Genomic DNA, 20,316 nt, shown 5'->3' with positions numbered 1-20,316 from the left:
ACACTGGAGTGGGCTACCACTTCCTTCTCCAATGCATGCATGCATGCTAAGTCACTTCAGTTGTGTCTAACTCTGTGCAACTCCATGGACAGCAGCCCACCAGGCTCCTCTGTCCCCGGGATTCTCTAGGCAAGAATACTGGAGTGGGTTGCCATTTCCTTCTCCAAGCCTATGGGTAAGTACTGTTACTATCTCCATTTTATAGATGTGGTAAAAAAAAAAAAAAAAGAGACAAAGATTAACTTGCCTAAAGACATACAGCTAGTAAGTAGTGGAGCTGGGTTACTAACAGAGACAATGCTTTTAACTCCTATGGTAACTCCTCTCCACCATCAGTATGAAAAGAATTGATATCACTATCAAAGATGGTCAAACATAGCCCAGTTAGGTACAGAAGAAAGAAAAATCCCTATCGAAGAAAAATTTCAGAGACTTCTTTGGTGGTCCAATGGTTAAGAATCCACCTGCCACTGCTGGGGACACAGGTTTGATCCCTGGCCCAGAAAGACCCCACATGCTGCAGGGCAACTAAGCCTGTGCACCACACTACTGAGCCTGAGCATCTTAGTCAATGCTCTGCAACAAGAGGTCCTTGTAACACAACAAAAAGTAGCCCCGACTCGCCACAACTCTAGAGGAAGCCCATATGCAGCAATGAAGAACCAGCACAGCCAAAGATAAATAGATAAAGATTTCCACTAATGAAACAGTGCAGTGATAACTGGTAGTGTCAGATAAGGAAAAGCTAATGGTTCACACCTAGAACTTTGATGTAATTAATATTACTATATAGCTTATTTATCACAGCAATATTATATCCATAAATTAACCTTGTTCCACCAAATAATCCACCAAGATAAATTGTACTAGAAAACCTATTTAAAGTCACACAATCCCTCATTAAAAACTAAAAGTCAGCAGGAAATACTGATTTACTTATTTCCAGGAACAAATACACAATTATACACATGTATTACAGGACTGAGAAACTCCATAAAAATCCTATCCCATATACCTAATTTTCACATAATCTCCTAGAGAAAAAGGGATAAAAGATAATTCTGAACAGGAATTGAAAAGCAACTTTTCTGTTGGAAGGGAAATACAAATCTATGGAGTTGAAAAATAAGAAAAATTTAATGTCCCCTTACAGATTTATAGGTACTGCATTAAGTATAATGTTGTTTATTCAGAAAATACTGCTTGGTATATATGTTCTGATTTTTGGATCATACATACAAATAGACCTAAGTTTTGTTGAAAATTTATGAGTTACTGACTTTATGAAGAATGTAATAGCTTTTACATGCCAGTTCATAATCAGCTGTTAAAATAAAAAACACAACACAGTAAAACAAACACAATTATTATCCTCTCTAGATTTAAGACAACTGTGAATCGAGAAACCCCAAGTTAACTGATAAAGACTTTGCCACAAGTTACTCTGCCTATTTGTAGTTTCATTTCCTAGGGAAACCAATGAGTTTGTTCTCCTTTTTTATAGATGCTTTTCATTTTATTTACTTATTTTTGGCTGCACTGGGTCTTTGCTGCTTTGCGTGGCCTTCTCTAGTTGTGATAAGTGCAAGTTTTCATTGCGGTGGCTTCTCTCATTGCGAAGCACAGGCTCTAGGTGCGAGGGCTTCATTAGTTGTGGCTCACAGTCTCTCGAGCCCAGCCTCGGCAGCTGTGGTGCACAGGCTCAGCTGCTCCACCGTACGTGGAATCTTCCTGGATTAAGGATGGAACCCGTGTCTCCTACATTGGCAGGTGGATTCTTATCCACTGTGCCACCAGGGAAGTCCTTTAATGGGTGCTTTAAGAATTCTTACAGACTTATGAAGACTCAATCCTGGTGGAAACAAGTCCCTCTATTTTTATAGGTTAGTTTATTATATGATTTGATGAGCAACCTATACTTGCTTTTCCCTCTCACATACTACAGAAAAGTAGTTAAGCATGAAGAAAATTAAAGGACTATTCAAAAATTTATAGTTTACTGAAACAATTTAGCCAGAGGAATATGCCTGCCAGGATCTCAGATTATATTTCTAAGGAAATAATGTGAAGATATTGTCGAGGTTCAATACTTCAAAAGTATTTAAATTTTCTTGAGTACCATTAGTAATGCTTATTAGGCAATTAAATCACAGTCACAATGCAGGGTTAGTATCCAATTAAATATATATTTCTGCCTTTAAATCAAAACTCCCAAGATATCTGCAGCAACATGAATCCATTTTCAGTGTACAAAAACTACAAAGATTTAGTACTATAGCTAAGTTTTCTTAGATCTCTATCTTTTGAGGTATTATTTTGAATAAGCAAAGGCAATGATATTGAATTTGTCTTAAATATTTTTCATAATTTTATTGACTAAATGTTTTCTATTTTTCAGGAAGGAGAAAAAGTTGGAGTAAAATTGGTGTTCTAGCTCCTTGCTTTCTGGAGACTCACACTGGCAGTAAGAAATAAAACCTAGAAAGAAGCAAGGGTTAGAGATGTGGCACACTGAAGGAGGAGAGGCTGTCAACGCCCCATTATAGTTTGTTTCCATGCCTGATAACATTGGTTCCTCTCAACTAAACGTGATCATGAAGGCAATGAGATATTCAATAGGACAGCATACTTACAACAAAGCCCAAATCAAGATTAGCATTATCTGGGTGAGGGGTCAGTAAACATTTTTATAAAAGACATATGATCTCTGCAATGACCCCTCTTTGCTGTAGTAGTATAAAGGTAGCCATAGATAATATCTGAACAAACGAACGTGGTTATGTTGCATAGAACTTTATTTATGGACTATGAAATTTGAATTTCATATAATCTTCACATGACATGAATTAACTCTTCCTTTGATTTTTTTTCCAAACATTTAAAAATTTTAGAACTATCCTTGGCTCATGGGCCATACCAAAACATGTAGCAGAAAGATCTGAAGCATGAGCTATCATTTGCCATGCCCTGATCTAAATAAAATATTCAAAATTAAAAAAAAAAAAACAACACCCAACCCAGAACACATCTTTTTTAGGACTTGGATACTGGGCTATACATCATAATGTTTTAGTGAAGTACCTAGGATTCACAGTCACTTTGATAATGTGCAGAGAAAAGAGAGGATTAACTTGAACTTATAAGTAGTTCTAAAGTAGTGAATAAGAATTTGAAGGTGTTAGGAATTTTTTAATCCATGTCTCTAGTAAGAATTAGTGTGGCTTAATTTAAGTACTGTCCAGGAAGCAACACTTTTAAAAGCATTTACTCAATCTGAATCACAAGCAATTATGAGGAATGTCAGACATGACTTCAAATGTTTTGTGATTTTTGGACAGTGTAATTGAAATTTTCTAATAGAATTTTGCTTTGTTCCAATTTTTATGCTAGAAATAGCTTGACAAATAAATCTGAATGAGCATATGAAACACATCTGTACAAACTACTAAAACTTCAAAGACTGAAATGTGTTTTTGATTTGGGCAGTTCCTCATCAATTGCTCTAATTGTTTCTCATCAAAAAAAACTCTTGAATTCTAATCTATGTTTTGCTGCAATTTATTATATAACAAATTAGTTTAAAATCATCTCCAGTGGAAAAAAAATGAACTCTTCCCATTACTAACATTTGCCTAACAGAAATTTCCCCCAATTTTAGGCACCTCCTCACCTAACAAGGGATGTTCAGAAGTCAAATCTTCTCCTCTCCCCACAGTTATAGCTGCTGGAGACAGCGTGGGTGGCGGCGGAGTTCTATCCATCCGGACACAGTCTTCTGACTCTTCTGGCATTTCTTCCTCACAGACATCTTCTACTTGATACACCTACGACGACAAACCACACTGCCTAAAAATGTTTGTAAGATGCATTTAATAAGGTGTTCCTAATTAACAAAATAAATTCTAAGTGTTTTAAAATGTAAAAGACAAAATGACTATTTGACCGATTGAAAGAGAAGCTTTAAAATCATTCAAATGAAGTTTTTCATAATACTTGACGATTCATAATACCTGATGATATTTCACTGGAAGCAAGTTGTGGATCAGTACCTAAGTTATAAATCACTAAGGTTTTCCCAAAAGGTGATAGTTGAATCAGGAATTACTTTAAATTTTGTTAATTTTTTAAAATGTTTTGAATTTATACACTCAAATAACTATTTGGGGAGTTTACTAAAGTTTCTATTAACTTTCAATTATCATAAATCAAAACAGATACTAATATTTTTCAAAGCATGTTAGGTGAATCTCCAGAATGACACATATTATATAAAGAAATGTACTACCTAAATGACTATATCCCAAGTTCTTTACTCAATTTATGTAAATTAAAGAGCAAATTTTGAAAAGTAATGCCTGAGAACCTACAAAATTATATGTAATTACATTTTCAATCTTCTAATCTACTCAAGAATCTAATAAATTTTTATAAGCTAATTATCAAGTAAACAGAAAATATCTGTCCCTGGAATCACACACACACACACACACCCCATCCTAAACTATTTGACGTATTACTTGTAGTTCTTTAATTTTTCCATACTTACAGCAGCAAGTTTTTACATTTCTAACTGCCCTGTTATCCAATGGTAAAGATAATATTTGAGGAAAACAGACTCAAAAGCACTCTGAGAAGGAACTTTATAATTAAAAAATATGGAACCTACTATTGATTTTTATTAAAATTAAGGCTGAATTTTGTACAGACTGACATGGGTATTTTAATTTGTCCTCATTTTTATTGAACCATTGTTTTTGAAAGACAGGTTACTAAAAACAAAGCCACAAAGCAATTTACCCCCCTTCTTTTATGTACAAAGCTTATTACTTACGTTTATAAAAGTGAGTTAACTTACCCAAAGTGATTAATATTTCTAATGTCAAAATAAAAAAGTTTCAGTAACATTCACAAAAAAATTAACAATATTGGTATCTAATATATTTTTAATCAAACTACTGAAAAAGTTTGATGATTTAAAATTAAAAATGATCAAGATTTCTGAAACCAGCATAAACCATGTGTGAGAAAAAGGACTACAAAGGCATATCTAACAACAGCAACAGAATTTAAAAACCAAAACAAACAAAAAAACTCCTAATTTTTCGACTCTATTAAGAGAAAAAAAACTTCCCTTTTGTTTTAAAATTTTTTAATTCCTATTGTTACTGCTAATTTTATATAAATATAATATTCAGAGTTGTGATCTGAATCAGCTACTAAGTAGGCAACATTTTAAAAAAGTTATTTGCTCTCAACCCTGCATCTGAAAACCTGTTTCACCAAGAGAGAGTCCTTGCCTCGTGTTTGGATCCTCGGTAGTGAAAGCGGTCGTTGGTTATTGTACAGTGCAAGAATGACAGCTGCTATTATCTGTTCATGATAAATTTTCTTAAATGATGATAATGTCCAATATAAGCAAAGTCATCCAAAAAAAAGTCCTGGGGGTTAAAGTAAAAACAAAAAAAAAAACTTCTAGTGAGGGGCATCTGCTGCAGTGGTCATTACCTTAATTTGGCAGAGTGGTGGGGATGTTGATGCATAGGTAATTACACAAGTAACAGTTTTATCAACTACACTAGTTCAGTTGTATCTATGCAGCATTCCTTTATTAGATAATTACTCTTCTTACACAGGGCATCTTTTCCTTAAGTGCTGAAAACTTTTTAATATTAATGCTGTCACAAGTTTTCAAACAGCTACAATAGCTTTTAAGGAATCAAAGATCATGGAGATCATGCATAGAATTCTGATTTTAAAAAAAATAGGAAAAGAGTTTTAAAGGATTAAAAGAGGCAAATACAGATAGCATATTCTGAAATAATCCGTCAAACAATCCTGTAAAATACTTTTCATTCTTTACAAGTAAACCTAACTATACATACTTTATTCTACATCTCCCACGTGAAGCCAAAATAAAGAATAAAAGAAGTAGGCAAAAACAGACCTGTCAGACACCTGGCACCATCAACATAAAAAAACGTAAGTACAATAACTAAAAGACTGAATAAAGCAAAAAAGTGAAGGTTTTGCTCACAAGATCATTTGGAAACTGTACATTACAATTTCTCTTTAGTTCATAACTATTCTATAACTAACAATGGCTGCCAAACTTACCTCAAAGTACATCAGCCTCATCTGTCTCCCTTCCCTAAATAAACTGTGGAAAACATTTATTAGTTCTAAATTATCTACACTCATCATATCCTATTTATCATACCCAAATATCAATGAAAAATCTTTTTAAAAATACTGATTTTATTTTGAAAATTCACACTTATGTTTGAAAGTTTCACATCTATTATTTAGAAGTAAATACCTATTATTTCTCTTTACAAGTAAACATCTCTCTACCTTTAAACATTTGAAACAACCTGGAAACTGTGAAGGAATGAGTAATTCATGAAGAAATCTGATGGTAAAAAAATAGACTTAATAAAGGTAATAAAAGAAAAATACAGCAAGGTAATAAACAGGCTATGGTAACTCAAAAGTAAAAGAAAAGTAACATGGAAACATATATAGCAAATATAACCATACCAGTGATAGCAAAGAAAACTACTCTTCTCATGAAAAAAATTCCAAAAATTAGGTAACATAAATTTTAAGGGAAAAAAACACAAAATTAATAGAGGGCAGAAAATAACAAGATCTTAGATTTTTAGCTTTAATTTAATGCAAGTGTTCTGTTTTTGATATTTCTATCCCCAATAGTCCTCCAAGATTTGCCCTAACAAAAATAATTAGAAAAATAAAAGGCATAGAGGGGAACTTTATTTTTTACTTGTTAAAAGCCAATCCACTGAACTAGAAATTGAGAACATAAATTCAAATTTGATTTCTTTGAAGGTACTTTACAGCTGAAAGACTGTGTTTTTATGTTACATTATCCATTGTAAACTCTTCAAAATCCATTAAAAGAAAATATTGAAATGCAAACTTATTTCTAGATGCCCACTGTTACCTTTGCCAAGTTCTGTTCTGAATAAAAGTGGAATTCAACCTCTTCATGCTTATCGGTCAGAATGACAAGAATGAAGACTCTATAAATTTGTATCCCGAGAATCAAAATGTTTTCCATTAAGGAACAAACTTTGAAACTCTTCTCCTTTCTGAGCTAATGGTTATTTGTATTTAAGTGATAAGATCTCTTCAGTGAGGTTTGATATAAATCTCCTTTGGGAATATTGTTTTCCTCAGTTATAAATTTGATCATTCTAACATTTAGAGACCTTATTTCAATTTTATTATAAATTATTTTATAAAAGTCCTTTATAGAATGTTTAAAAGACAAATGTTTTTACAGAATAATTTTACAGAATAATTGCTTTCTGGGCAATATGTGCCATTTTTAGAGGTTTATTTTGATAAATTTCACCACAGTCTCAGTTATTCAAAACTTTTACTCCTCTCAATGAATTTTTTTATTCTCAGTATTCAACTCATCCTTCTTAGCTTTTTAAATGAGAAATATTTCAAGTATATGTTTTCCTTTAGTAGAAATTTAAAAGTCAGAAGTTACAATTCTAAAAGATGGACTACGGTTAATATTTGCAAAGTTGGATTCTTTCCTAGAATAACTTTTTACAAAATTTTAATTATAAAATATAAATTTACCAAAAAATTACATCATACAAGCATACCTCCACCTTGATGCAAAAGCCCCGTAACGGCCTATAACTGCAGAATGCATACAACCAAAAAGGTTAGCTAGATAAACCATACGTTTAAGAACATACAAGCCAACAAAGGGATCTATGAAGGATAATCACCTTAAGAGAAAAAACTTTGTGCAGATGACACTGGTTCAAATGCATTCCCTTGGGGAAAAAAAATCAACTCTGTAAAGATAGCAGATGGATTTGTTTAAATAGTAATAAAATTAACGAGGGACTTTAATAACCATCACAAATTATCAAGCATGCAACCATACTACAACAAATGGCATTTTTTTTGGCCCATACAGCATGTATGTCAGACACTGACAGATGGAAATTTCAAGCTTTTTAAATTCATAGGCATTTATATCTAAATGATAAAACACAACGTGGGAGAAAACTGTTTACTTTCAGTTCAGCAAGAAAGTCAAAGAGCTTCCAAGGGCTTACCACTGGTGGATCAACGGGTGCTGGTGGTTGTACTTGTAGGTTTACCGCAACAGTCTGTGGAGGAGGAAGAGTCTGAAATGGCAACTGGACCAAAGCTTCTGCAGCTGGAAGCTCCTCTTCAGACACCAAAGCATTCTGCACCAAAACCTGACCCTGGGATAGAATTTCAGGCTGCACTTGTAAAGACTGCATAGACTGCAGGGGCAGTGGTGGAATCTGAGCTGGAGGTGATGTCGACATCTGTGGAGGGGTTGCAATTGGGATTGGAGAGGACTGCAGGGTTGAATACTGCTGGTGTGATGTTGGAGACACAATCTGCTGACCTGGGGACACCAAGGTGGACTGCTGAACTGGACCAATGTGTACAACAGGGGAAGCTGGAAGTGGAAGGTGGGATGAAAGATTCAGCTGTGTTGTAGGTTGCACCTGATTAGCAGTGGACTGCTGCAAGTTTGACCCTGGCTGGAGAGCTGATGACACAAGAGGGTGTGGCTGAATAAGTGCTTGTGGATGAATAATTATAGTAGGAGACTGACTTGGTGAATGAGGTGGAGGAGGAGACACCACTACAGACTGCTGTGCTGACTGTGACTGGCTAGGAGACATTGCTAGAGGAGGGGGATGACTTTGAATTGGTGAACAATGCTGTGACTGGGCACTACTGGGAGCTGGAGGCAGGCCATGGTTTTGGAGTGGTATACAGTGCTGGGAGGGCGGTGGGTCTTGAGTTGGACTTTGAAGTGTGATTGGCTGAATTTGTTGTTGCTGCTGTTGTAGTATCAGCTGATGATGGGAAACTTTGGGAGGTGGTGAATGAAGAGGAATCTGCTGATGTTTTATTAGAGGATGAGGCTGAATTGGAGGATATGATGCTAAAAGAGAAAAAAATGACAATTAGTCTTTATTTCAAAAACATTAAATTTTAAAATAAATTTAAAGGAGGAAAGTTTGCACATCAAAAATCTATAATGAGTCTTCCTAATAAGAATGATTTGAAAATGTAATGACAACTTTTCCTTGAAAAACTACATAATTTCAAAAAATAAACGACACTGTGATAAGTTCCAGAAGAAAACTGCCTAAAACAACTGATATAAATCTGAATTTACACATGATTTAATTAAATTTTAAAGGTCATCAAATATTTCCAATAACTTTTAACAAAGTGTATCCACTTGAATCATTCTTTGGCAAGAAGAGCATAACAAGTATAATATCTTTATATCATAAAATAAAGATTGTATCCTTTTTAATCCATGTCTAAACATTCTTCTAGCTAACAGTCAATTATTTAAAAAGCTTTCAAAATAAATTCCCAAATTTAAACCAAGATAAACAGTTGGTACTATTTGATCCAGGAAAATTTTTGTATAAAAAGTTAATTCAGTTAAGCAAAACACGTGTGTAACTCCTACAACATGATTAAATGATTTTTAACCATGGTGAAACGAAATTTCAGAGGCCATTCCAAATCTAGGAGAGCACTAGTTTTGCTTGCAGAAAAAATAATACCGTCAGTCATGCTGTCTAGATAAAGGATCTTGGTTTACTTCTCTTCTTACCCACACTCACAAAACCCTACAGTAATCTGTACAGTACACAAAAACAAGACCAGGAGCTGACTGTGGCTCAGATCATGAACTCCTTATTGCCAAATTCAGACTGAAATTGAAGAAAGTAGGGAATATCACTAGACCATTCAGGTATGACCTAAATCAAATCCCTTATGATTATACAGTGGAAGTGAGAGATAGATTTAAGGGACTAGATCCAATAGAGTGCCTGATGAACTACAGACTGAGGTTCATGACATTGTACAGGAGACAGAGATCAAGACCATCCCCATGGAAAAGAAATGCAAAAAAGCAAAATGGCAGTCTGGGGAGGCCATACAAATAGCTTTGAAAAGAAGAGAAGTGAAAAGCAAAGGAGAAAAGGAAAGATATAAGCATCTAAATGCAGAATTCCAAAGAATAGCAAGAAGAGATAAGAAAGCCTTCCTCAGCGATCAATGCAAAGAAACAGGGGAAAACAACAGAATGGGAAAGACTAGAGATCTCTTCAAGAAAATTAGAGATACCAAGGGAACATTTCATGCAAAGATGGGCTCGATAAAGGACAGAAATTGTATGGACCTAGCAGAAGATATTAAGAAGAGGTGGCAAGAATACACAGAAGAACTGTACAAAAAAGATCTTCATGACCAAGATAACCACGATGGTGTGATCACTGACCTAGAGCCAGACATCCTGGAACGTGAAGTCAAGTGGGCCTTAGATAGCATCACTACGAACAAACCTAGTGGAGCTGATGGAATTCCAGTAGAGCTATTTCAAATCCTGAAAGATGATGCTGTGAAAGTGCTGCACTCAATATGCCAGCAAATTTGGAAAACTCAGCAGTGGCCACAGGACTGGAAAAGGTCAGTTTTCATTCCCATCCCAAAGAAAGGCAATGCCAAAGAATGCTCAAACTACCGCACTATTGCACTCATCTCACACACTAGTAAAGTCATGCTCAAAATTCTCCAAGCCAGGCTTCAGCAATATGTAAACAGTGAACTTTCAGATGTTCAAGCTGGTTTTAGAAAAGGCAGAGGAACCAGAGATCCAATTGCCAACATCCGCTGGATCATCGAAAAGGCAAGACAGTTCCAGAAAAACATCTATTTCTGCTTTATTGACTATGCCAAAGCCTTTGACTGTGTGGATCACAATAAACTGTGGAAAATTCTGAAAGAGATGGGAATACCAGACCACCTGACCTGCCTCTTAAGAAACCTATATGCAGGTCAGGAAGCAACAGTTAGAACGGGACATGGAACAACAGACTGGTTCCAAATAGGAAAAGGAGTACGTCAAGGCTGTATACTGTCACTCTGCCTATTTAACTTCTATACAGAGTACATCATGAGAACCGCTGGACTGGAAGAAACACAAGCTGGAATTAAGATTGCCAGAAATACCAATAACCTCAGATATGCAGATGACACCACCCTTATGGCAGAAAGTGAAGAGGAACTAAAAAGCCTCTTGATGAAGGTGAAAGAGGAGAGTGAAAAAGTTGGCTTAAAACTCAACACTTTGATATTTGGCAAAACTAAAACAATTATGTAAAGTTTAAAAATAAAAAAAAGAATACAAAAATATCTAGCACCCAGAAAGATATTAATAAAAGTCATAGTATGAATTAAAAAAAAAAACAAAAAAACTCAACATTCAGAAAATGAAGATCATGGCATCTGGTCCCATCACTTCATGGGAAATAGATGGGGAAACAGTGGAAACAGTGTCAGACTTTATTTTTTTTTTGGCTCGAAAATCACTGCAGATGGTGATTGCAGCCATGAAATTAAAAGACACTTACTCCTTGGAAGGAAAGTTATGACCAACCTAGATAGCATATTCAAAAGCAGAGACATTACTTTGCCAACAAAGGTTTGTCTAGTCAAGGCTATGGTTTTTCCTGTGGTCATGTATGGATGTGAGAGTTGGACTGTGAAGAAAGCTGAGCACCAAAGAATTGATGCTTTTGAACTGTGGTGTTGGAGAAGACTCTTGAGAGTCCCTTGAACAGCAAGGAGATCCAACCAGTCCATTCTGAAGGAGATCAGCCCTGGGATTTCTTTGGAAGGAATGATGCTAAAGCTGAAACTCCAGTATTTTGGTCACCTCACGGGAAGAGTTGACTCATTGGAAAAGACTCTGATGCTGGGAGGGATTGGGGGCAGGAGGAGAAGGGGATGACAGAGGATGAGATGGCTGGAGGGCATCACTGACTCGATGGACATGAGTCTGAGTGAACTCCGGGAGTTGGTGATGGACAGGGAGGCCTGGCGTGCTGCGATTCATGGGGTCACAAAGAGTCGGACATGACTGAGCGACTGAACTGAACTGAACTGAACTGAATCTGTAAGTAATAACAGTAGTTTTTTCCACAAGGGAGTCACTCATAACAGGAAAAAAAGTGTATATATATATATATATATATATAAACACACACACACACACATATATATATAAGAATTAGCAAAATCAAGTACTGAGTGGTTTCCACATCATTATGCCTCTTCTGTATATTGGTGCATATGTTTACATAGAGGGAGATGCTGATAAAATCCTATCTAAATAATGGAAACTGGGTTCACTAGAAGATAAACTGGAAAGACTACTTAATATTAAATTCATGTATCAATTATCACATTTAAAACAAACCTAAAGTCAAAATTTTTTTCTTAATCTCAGACTGTAACGCCTTTTTACACTGAACCACATTTGTGACAAAAACGTTATAAAAAACTAACAACTTATTTCAATCTTTTTGCATTTGGTTATTATTTAAAATTCTGGAGATTCTTTAAAGAAATTAACATCTGATTAACATCTCAAGAAAGCAGCATTTAGAAAGTTAACAAATACCCAAGCATTGTTGAAACCAAAATGGAAATTAGATAATAATCTTCATATAACTAGACTAGCATTTCTTCATATAACTAGACTAGCATTTCAAACTAAGACTGAAAATTTTATGTCACCATCTTATAAATGTGTTGGTAAACACTCTATATTACAGTCAATGAAACCTTGGCTTTCTATAGAGTACCTTTCCACTGAGGGGCTTAAGATGCTTTCACATAACTTTCCTTTGTACTTACAAAATGCCTGTGGAGTAGATATCACTATTGTCCTTTTACAGATAAGTAAATAGAGGTTTTGTGAGCATAATAGCAAAGGCCCACTTTACTTCAATTTTTTAAGTTATAATTAAGATTTACCATATTCCTGAAATACAATGGAGACTATAGTCACAGGAATAAAAAGTCTCTCTGTGCTCTAGCAAGTGAGCAAACTTTGTTTTCTAGAGAGGTAATTCACTAGAGTAACAGTTATCCTTTCACCTAAACTTTTCTTTGATCAGACATCAGAACGTGTTTATATATTTTTTATTAGTCCTAAAGTCCAACTGACAAGCATATATACTATAGAATAACTGTGAGGATACCTTAAACAATACTTCTGTATAAGAAAAGTCTTAGTGTTCTGGAAAATGTGACATTTGTTAATTTTTCTTATTTTAACAAACACTTTAATATTGTCAGGTAGTCTACATACAAAGAACCTTTTATTATGGCAAATAATTGTATTATTGCAAATTATTAAATATATCATTTCATTCCATAGCTACTACAACCCCATGAGGTAAGACAGGTACTCTACCAATCCAATATATTTCAGGTGAAGAAACTTTCAATAGTGAAGTGACTTGCCTGCAATCACCTAGCTATTGAGGGGCAGCACTGGGTATAAAAGAAGCCAGAGTCTTAGCTGAGTCTGGGTTCCAACTATGGTCCAAATGTTTGTGTCCCCCAAAATTCATATGTTCAATTCCTAACCCTAACTGTGACTGTATTTGGTAATGGGGCCTCTAAGGAAACAATAATGGTTAAATTAGGTCAATGGGCAAGACCCTGACCCAACAGGAAGACCTGCTGTCCTCTTCTCACACTCAGAAGGAAGACCACGTGAGGACGTACAAGGCGGCAGCCACCTGCACGCCTGGGAGAAAGCGCTCGCCAAAGACCAAACGCTGCTGGCTTTTGAGCCCGAGCTTTCCATCCTCCAGAACTGTGAGAAGATCAATTTCTGTCGTTTAAGCTACCTAGTCTATGGTATTGTTTAATGGCAATCTAAGCAGACTAATTAGGCTTTCATTAAGTCCTTCTACATACTTCATTAATATCTGCAAACAATTAAGCATATTTTTTAAACTAGATTTCATAAAAGCTCTAAAAAACTACTAAAAAACTTGAGTTCTAATACAGCTCATGATAATTTCCAGATATTTGGTTAAAGTTTGCCTTTATTTTATATACTAAGAAAAGGATTAATAAATATCAAGCAGGAATTCCACTCTCAAGAAATGGTGAAGAAAAGTAAATGATTTTAGCACCCTAGAAATGTATGTAAGGAAATAATAAACATGTCTATTATAATAAATATTAGACTGTACATTATGTTAGAACACAAGTAGATTTTTTAATATTTTAAAGTGAACTGCAAGAGCAAACATTTTTCCAATTGAAGAAAAGGACAAATTACCAAATCAAGAATCTAAAAAAAAATTTTAGCTTAAGACTAATACCCCAACAGCAAGAGGAGAAAACCTAAAAGGGCAGAAAAATTATAACTGCTGCCTTGCCAACTTAAAACCAGGTATTAGGGGGTTCAAAGGGATTGAAAATCAAAAAGTGAATCTCTTTGCTTGAACTAACCCTGACAGACTTTGTACCTTTCTTTTTGGAAGGAAATTAACCTACCCTCCATTTAAACTATAGAAATCACTAGAAAGTTTCCCCTGAGCAGTCATTCCAAGCACAGTGAGTCACTGCCTCTCCACACTAACTCCTTCTATCAACACTGGCCAGGAATTACCAGGCAGTCCAGTGGATAGGACTTTGTGCTTTCACTGCCGAAGGCACCATCCAAGGTTCAACCCTTGGTCAGGGAACTGAAATTCCACAAGCCATGCAGCGTGGCCAAAATTAACCAAAAAACAAAACACTGGCCAGGGGCAGGTATGAGGCCACTGCTACTGCTAAGTCACTTCAGTCGCGTCCGACTCTGTGCAACCCCATAGACGGCAGCCCATCAGGCTCCCCCATCCCTGGGATTCTCCAGGCAAAAACACTGGAGTGGGTTGCCATTTCCTTCTCCAATGCATGAAAGTGAAAAGTCAAAGTGAAGTCGCTCAGTCATGCCCAACTCTTAGTGACCCCGTGGACTGTAGCCCACCAGGCTCCTCCATCCATGGGATTCTCCAGGCAAGAGTACTGGAGTGGGGTGCCATTGCCTTCTCCGGGTATGAGGCTAAGAACCCTCTAAACAATACAGTACAAAAATCCTGTTACCAGGCCATACAGACAGCAGGACCTGGCACCCAGATGTTTATAAAGAAGACTTCACATGTAACCACACTATCAATGGATTTATTATTTTTACATTCTAACAAGATCTTGAGATTATGTCATATAGAGAAAGTTGGCAATATTAGCACAGAGGAAATATGAAAAGAGAAACAGGTTTAGATAGAGGAAAAGCAACCTTCAGCAGTGTATTAATAAAATGAAACTTTAAGAAGTAATGCATAGAGGGCAGTTCAAGATAGTGGAACAGAAGGATGTGTGCTCATCTCCTCCTGTGAAAGCACCAAAATCAAACAGCAACTAGCTGTTGAACAACCATCAACAGAAGGACACGTCAAAAAAATATACCTCGTGTCCGAAGAAAAAGAAACTGCAGCAAGATGGTAGGAGGGGCACAATCGCAATCAAATCAAATCCCATAAATGCCAGGTGGGTGACCCACAGACTGGAGAACAGAAATACCAAAGACGTTCTCACACTATTGTGAAGATTCTGAACCCCATGTCAGTTTTCCCACCCTGAGGATCCGACAAAGGGACTGGGAATCCCCAGGGAATCTGGGCTTGAGGGCCAGTGGGATTTGATTAGAGGACTTTCAGAGTACTGAGGGAAACAGACTCCAGTCTTGGAGGGCACAAACAAAATTTTGCATGCACCAAGACCCAGAGGAGAGGAGCAGTGACCCCACAGAAAACCGAAATCAAAACTACCTGCTAGTGTTGGAGGGTCTCCTGTGGAGGGATGGGTCAGCAGGGGCTCACCACAGGCACAGAGGCACTGGAAAGACTCATTGGCATAAACCCTCTTGGAATTCGCCATTAACCCTACCATAGAGCCCACACACTCCAGGGCTGGTCACCTCAGGTCAAACAACTACCAGGGAGGGAGAACAACTACCAGGGAGGGAGTACAACCCCACCCATCAGCAGATAATTGGATTAAAGCTTTACTGAGCAAGGCCCTGCCCACCAGAGTAAGACCCAATTTTTCCCATCAAGCTTACACAAGCCTCTTAGCCTCTTTCATCAGAGGGCAGACAGAAGCAGCAGTAAGGAGCAGTCTCATAGCAGCTAAAACAAAAACCATATGACAGAAAGTTAATCAGCATGAAAAAGCAGAAAGTTATGCCTCAGATGAAGAGACAAGATAAAACCCCAGAGAAACAACTCAATGAAGTGGAGACAGGCAACCTTCCAGAAAAAAAATTCAGAATAATGGTAGTGAAGATAATCTAGGATCTCAGGAAAAGAATGGAGGCAAAGATTGAGAAGATGTAAGAAATGTTTACCGAAGACCTAGAAGAACTAAAGAACAGAGAAGAATAATACACTAGAAGGAACCAACGGCAGAATAACTGAGGTAGAAAAACAGATAAACGATCTGGAGAACAGAATGGTGAAAATCACTGCCACAGAACAAAACATAGAAAAAAGAATGAAAAGAAATGAAGACAGCCTAAGAGACCTCTTGGACAACATTAAATGCACCAACATTCACATTTTAGGGGTCCCAGAAGAGAGAGAGAAAATATTTGAAGGGATAATAGCTGCAAACTTCCCTAACATGGGAAAGGAAATAGTCAATCAACTCCAGGAAGCACAGAGTCCCAGTAAGGGTAAACCCAAGGAGAAACACCCCATTACACACAGTAATCAAACTGACAAAAATTAAACACAGAGATAAAATATTAAAAGCAACAAGGGAAAACAACAAATAACACACAAGGGAACTCCCATCAGGCTATCAGCTGATTTCTTAACAGAAACTCCACCAGGCAAAAGGGAATGCCATGATTATTTTAAGTGATGAATGGTAAGAACCTAAAACCAAGAATACTCTACCCAGCAAGACTCACCTTCAGATTTTATGGAGAAATCAAAAGCTTTCCAGACAGACAAAAGTTAAGAAAATTCAACACCACCAAAAGCAGCTTTTCAACAAATGCTAAAGGAACTAACTTCTCTAGGTAGGAAACAAAAAACAAGGAAAAGAAACCCAAGACAATAAAGAAAATGGTAATAGGATCATACATATTGATAATTACCCTAAATGTAAATGGATTAAACGTACCAACCAAAAGACAGCCTGGCTGAGTGGATGAAAACACGTACATGTACGCACTTCCACTTACCACAGCACTCTGCTTGACCCCCCAAATTGTATGTAGTTATTTTACATTGTTAAGCTAATCATGTTCCTATTATAGCTTCAATTGTAATTATCTTTTATTTTTTGTCTGGCTATTGATTATGAAAGCTGATAAACATCTTTTACTATTGTGATTATGTAATTCACTTAATATCACTGTATCATGATTGGTCAACGGAAAAATAGAACTCTATTTCACCAAAACTAGGATCTAATAGAAAAACCTGTAATCACTTTTTAAAATGCAGATGCATTATCAGAATTATCTTGAAATTTTTTGAAAAATACAAATGCTCAAGTATTGCTTTTTTTCTCCAGAGCTCCAGATACATTTCTAATGAGCAATCATGTTTAAAAATAACTGGACTATATGATGATCTTTTACTTTTATCTAGTCAGTTTCATTTTTTCTATTTCATATTCAATGCTCCCATTTCATTCAGTTTATGTTCTCCAATTTCTCCATCTCTTTTTTAATATTGTCTCTCAAGCCTTTATCAAGTGTAGTAGAAAAGCTTTTGTCTACATATAAATATGTATAATATATATTTTAGAAAATTTATGAATTTTTGTCTAAGTAAAAAAATTATGACATTTTGATTCCACTTGTTCGACTTAGTATGAATAGAATGCTAGACTTCTAATTAAACAGTAGATATGCAACAAGCAACAAAGGTTTACTGTATGGTCAAGGGAACTATAGTTAATATCTTGTAATAACCTATGATGGAAAATAATTTCAAAACTAATATATGTGTATTTGTATAACTGAATCACCTTGCTTTCCACCTAAAACATTGTAAGTCAACTATACTTTAGTAAAATATATATATTATAAAAAGTAATGCATAATTATAAAAGGATAGAAAGAAGATACTTACCTGATGAGGCTGGATCAAAGGAAGATTTTTTTTTTTTAGGTAACATATATGAGGTGCCTAGCTCAGTGCATGACACACACACACACTTTCAATAAACAAATTAAACTAGTATAAAAACATATGTAGATATCCCACTCCAGTACTCTTGCCTGGAAAATCCCATGGGTGGAAGAACCTGGTAGGCTACAGTTCATGGGGTCGCAAAGAGTCGGACACTACTGAGTGACTTCACTACCACTATCACTAGATATATTAAGAATAGTAGAGATCTAAGTAGGCTTAAGAAGCAAAAGAAAGGATCAAGCATGAGGGAGACACAAGCTGCTATAACTATGAAAGGTCAGGAACCAGTTTAAAAACAATGCAATCAATGACACAAGGAAATAGTGCTAACTTTAAAGTGGAAAGCAGATAATTCCTTATCCTACTAGAGCTGAAGAAAGCTCAAAACTGAGAAATTCTGAGATGAACAGAAGACATGATAAGGAAACTCACTCTGCACAGCCCTAACACTTTCAGCATAAGAACCACGAAGGAAGATTATCTGTAGATGGCAAAGGCAACAGACAGGAGTTTCAAAGGCTGACGAGACTGAAAACAACTTAGTTGGTTCCCTGACATCTTCCTCTCAAAGATGAAATCAAAGATGGAAAAAGAGCAATATGGTGAGGAAAATAATTATGCATAATCCTTATTTTTGGAAAGTGATAAATTCCTCCCACTAGACACAACTGTAAAGACAAATACATACTTGCTTTTTAAAAAAGCTTTTAATTTTGGACAAGTAAAGCATATTAAATAAACCACAGGCAAATTTTTTTTTTCAAGCTAACAGGTTTTATCCATACAACAGGAGACTAGCACACAATGAAGATGTTAATCAAATGTCAACTGACCAAAAAATCTATTATAATGCTTTAACTGTTGGGCTCTTTTTCTTTTTTCAAGCTATACTATTGAGACATTCTTTTGTTAACTTATAAAATTCACACCTTATAATGTTTTAAAAGTATTCTTGTTCAAGTAATGGATATCTTTTGTTTTGCTCTGCCTGTGAAGAAAATGAATAATGCAATTATTTTCAACAAAAGTTTTTCCCACCTGGTGCTATTAACTGGTGAATACTTGATGTCCGGGTGACAGCTGTGCTTCGTGATTCCAGACTTGGACTTTCTCCTTTCTTATTACTTTCTGGAGAAGGATCTCGTTGGCTGATTTTAGAACTGGTCACTGTTGTTTTGTTATGACAAATTGTCAATGACTGAGTTTGACTAGTACTTTTTGGCGGACCATTTTGTGAGCTAGATAATACACCCAACTTCTGGCTGCGTAATGTTAAATTCTGAACCTAAGAACCACACAACAAAAAACAAGGATGAAACAGATGGTATTAATTGATGTGGTAATCGCTACCATTATAACAATGACAACATATTTATATTGTGCTTTTTTATACATAAAGTTCTAAACACGTGAAACAACTAATTAACCCTGAAGGAAAGGGGAGTTGTTATTCTAATTAATCATACCTAAACATTAAGTGGCAACTTTTTTAAAAGACATGAAGGAAAAGAATCATTAAGAACTAAATAAGAATAGAACATACATACATATTGCAAAAGAACTATGAATAGGAGGGAATTACTCTGTAACATGCTGCATTTTAGACCTAGAAACTTTTTTACAGTATATATAATAATAATAGATAAGGATTATAAGGGAACACCAACCTTCTAAGAAAACAAATTCATGAAATCAAACCCACTGTGACAATTATTAAAAGCATTTCCATTAACTAACTTTAAAGAGTTAGTGAGATTTTGTTGGGATGGTTACGAAACACTCATTTGGCTTTGAGAACTAGATCTCACAAACTGAAGAGACTGCATGGCACTGAAATGCTTTACTGTGATGACGCCTATCTGTGCTGTGCTCAGATAGTTGTGTCCCACTTTGGCGACCCCCTCAACTGCAGCCCGCCAGGCTCCTCTGTCCATTGGATTCTTCAGGCAAGAATATTGGAATGGGTTGCCATGCCCTCCTGAGGATCTTTCCAAACCAGGGATCGATCCCAGGTCTCCCGCACTGCAGGCGGAGCCACCACAGAAGCCTGACTCCTGCAGACACCAGGGCTTCTAAACACACTGCCAGTCAGGATGGTGGCAAAGATTATCCCAATTACTCTCATCTGAGGTTTGTAACATTTTAAACCAGTAAGACAGAAAATGCCTCTTCTGGATGCCTAACTTTTTGCCTCTCT

At 36.1% G+C, this 20,316-nt stretch overlaps 1 protein-coding gene across 6 annotated transcripts in view; it reads right to left on the bottom strand.

The window, feature by feature from the left end:
• PHC3 (polyhomeotic homolog 3) overlaps positions 1-20,316 on the bottom strand; it is an 84,280-nt gene that overhangs the window by 29,652 nt on the left and 34,312 nt on the right. For 5 of the 6 annotated variants that reach the window (XR_011464737.1, XR_011464738.1, XM_070373412.1 and 2 more), the window contains 4 exons: positions 19,158-19,404; positions 8,106-8,977; positions 7,770-7,817; positions 3,671-3,824 (listed from right to left, as the gene is read on the bottom strand). Coding sequence is in view for 4 of the 6 variants with exons in the window: in XM_070373412.1 (XP_070229513.1) it covers positions 3,671-3,824; positions 7,770-7,817; positions 8,106-8,977; positions 19,158-19,404 (1,321 nt within the window). In the remaining 2 variants the exon portion in view is untranslated. The remainder of the gene's footprint in view (positions 1-3,670; positions 3,825-7,769; positions 7,818-8,105; positions 8,978-19,157; positions 19,405-20,316) is intronic. The other variant, XM_005891722.2, reaches the window with a different exon arrangement.

Source organism: Bos mutus, chromosome 1, assembly GCF_027580195.1.
Source record: "Bos mutus isolate GX-2022 chromosome 1, NWIPB_WYAK_1.1, whole genome shotgun sequence".
In the NCBI taxonomy this organism is placed as follows: domain Eukaryota; kingdom Metazoa; phylum Chordata; class Mammalia; order Artiodactyla; family Bovidae; genus Bos; species Bos mutus.
Note: the sequence above shows the minus strand (reverse complement) of the source record. Positions and strands in the feature narration are given on the sequence as shown.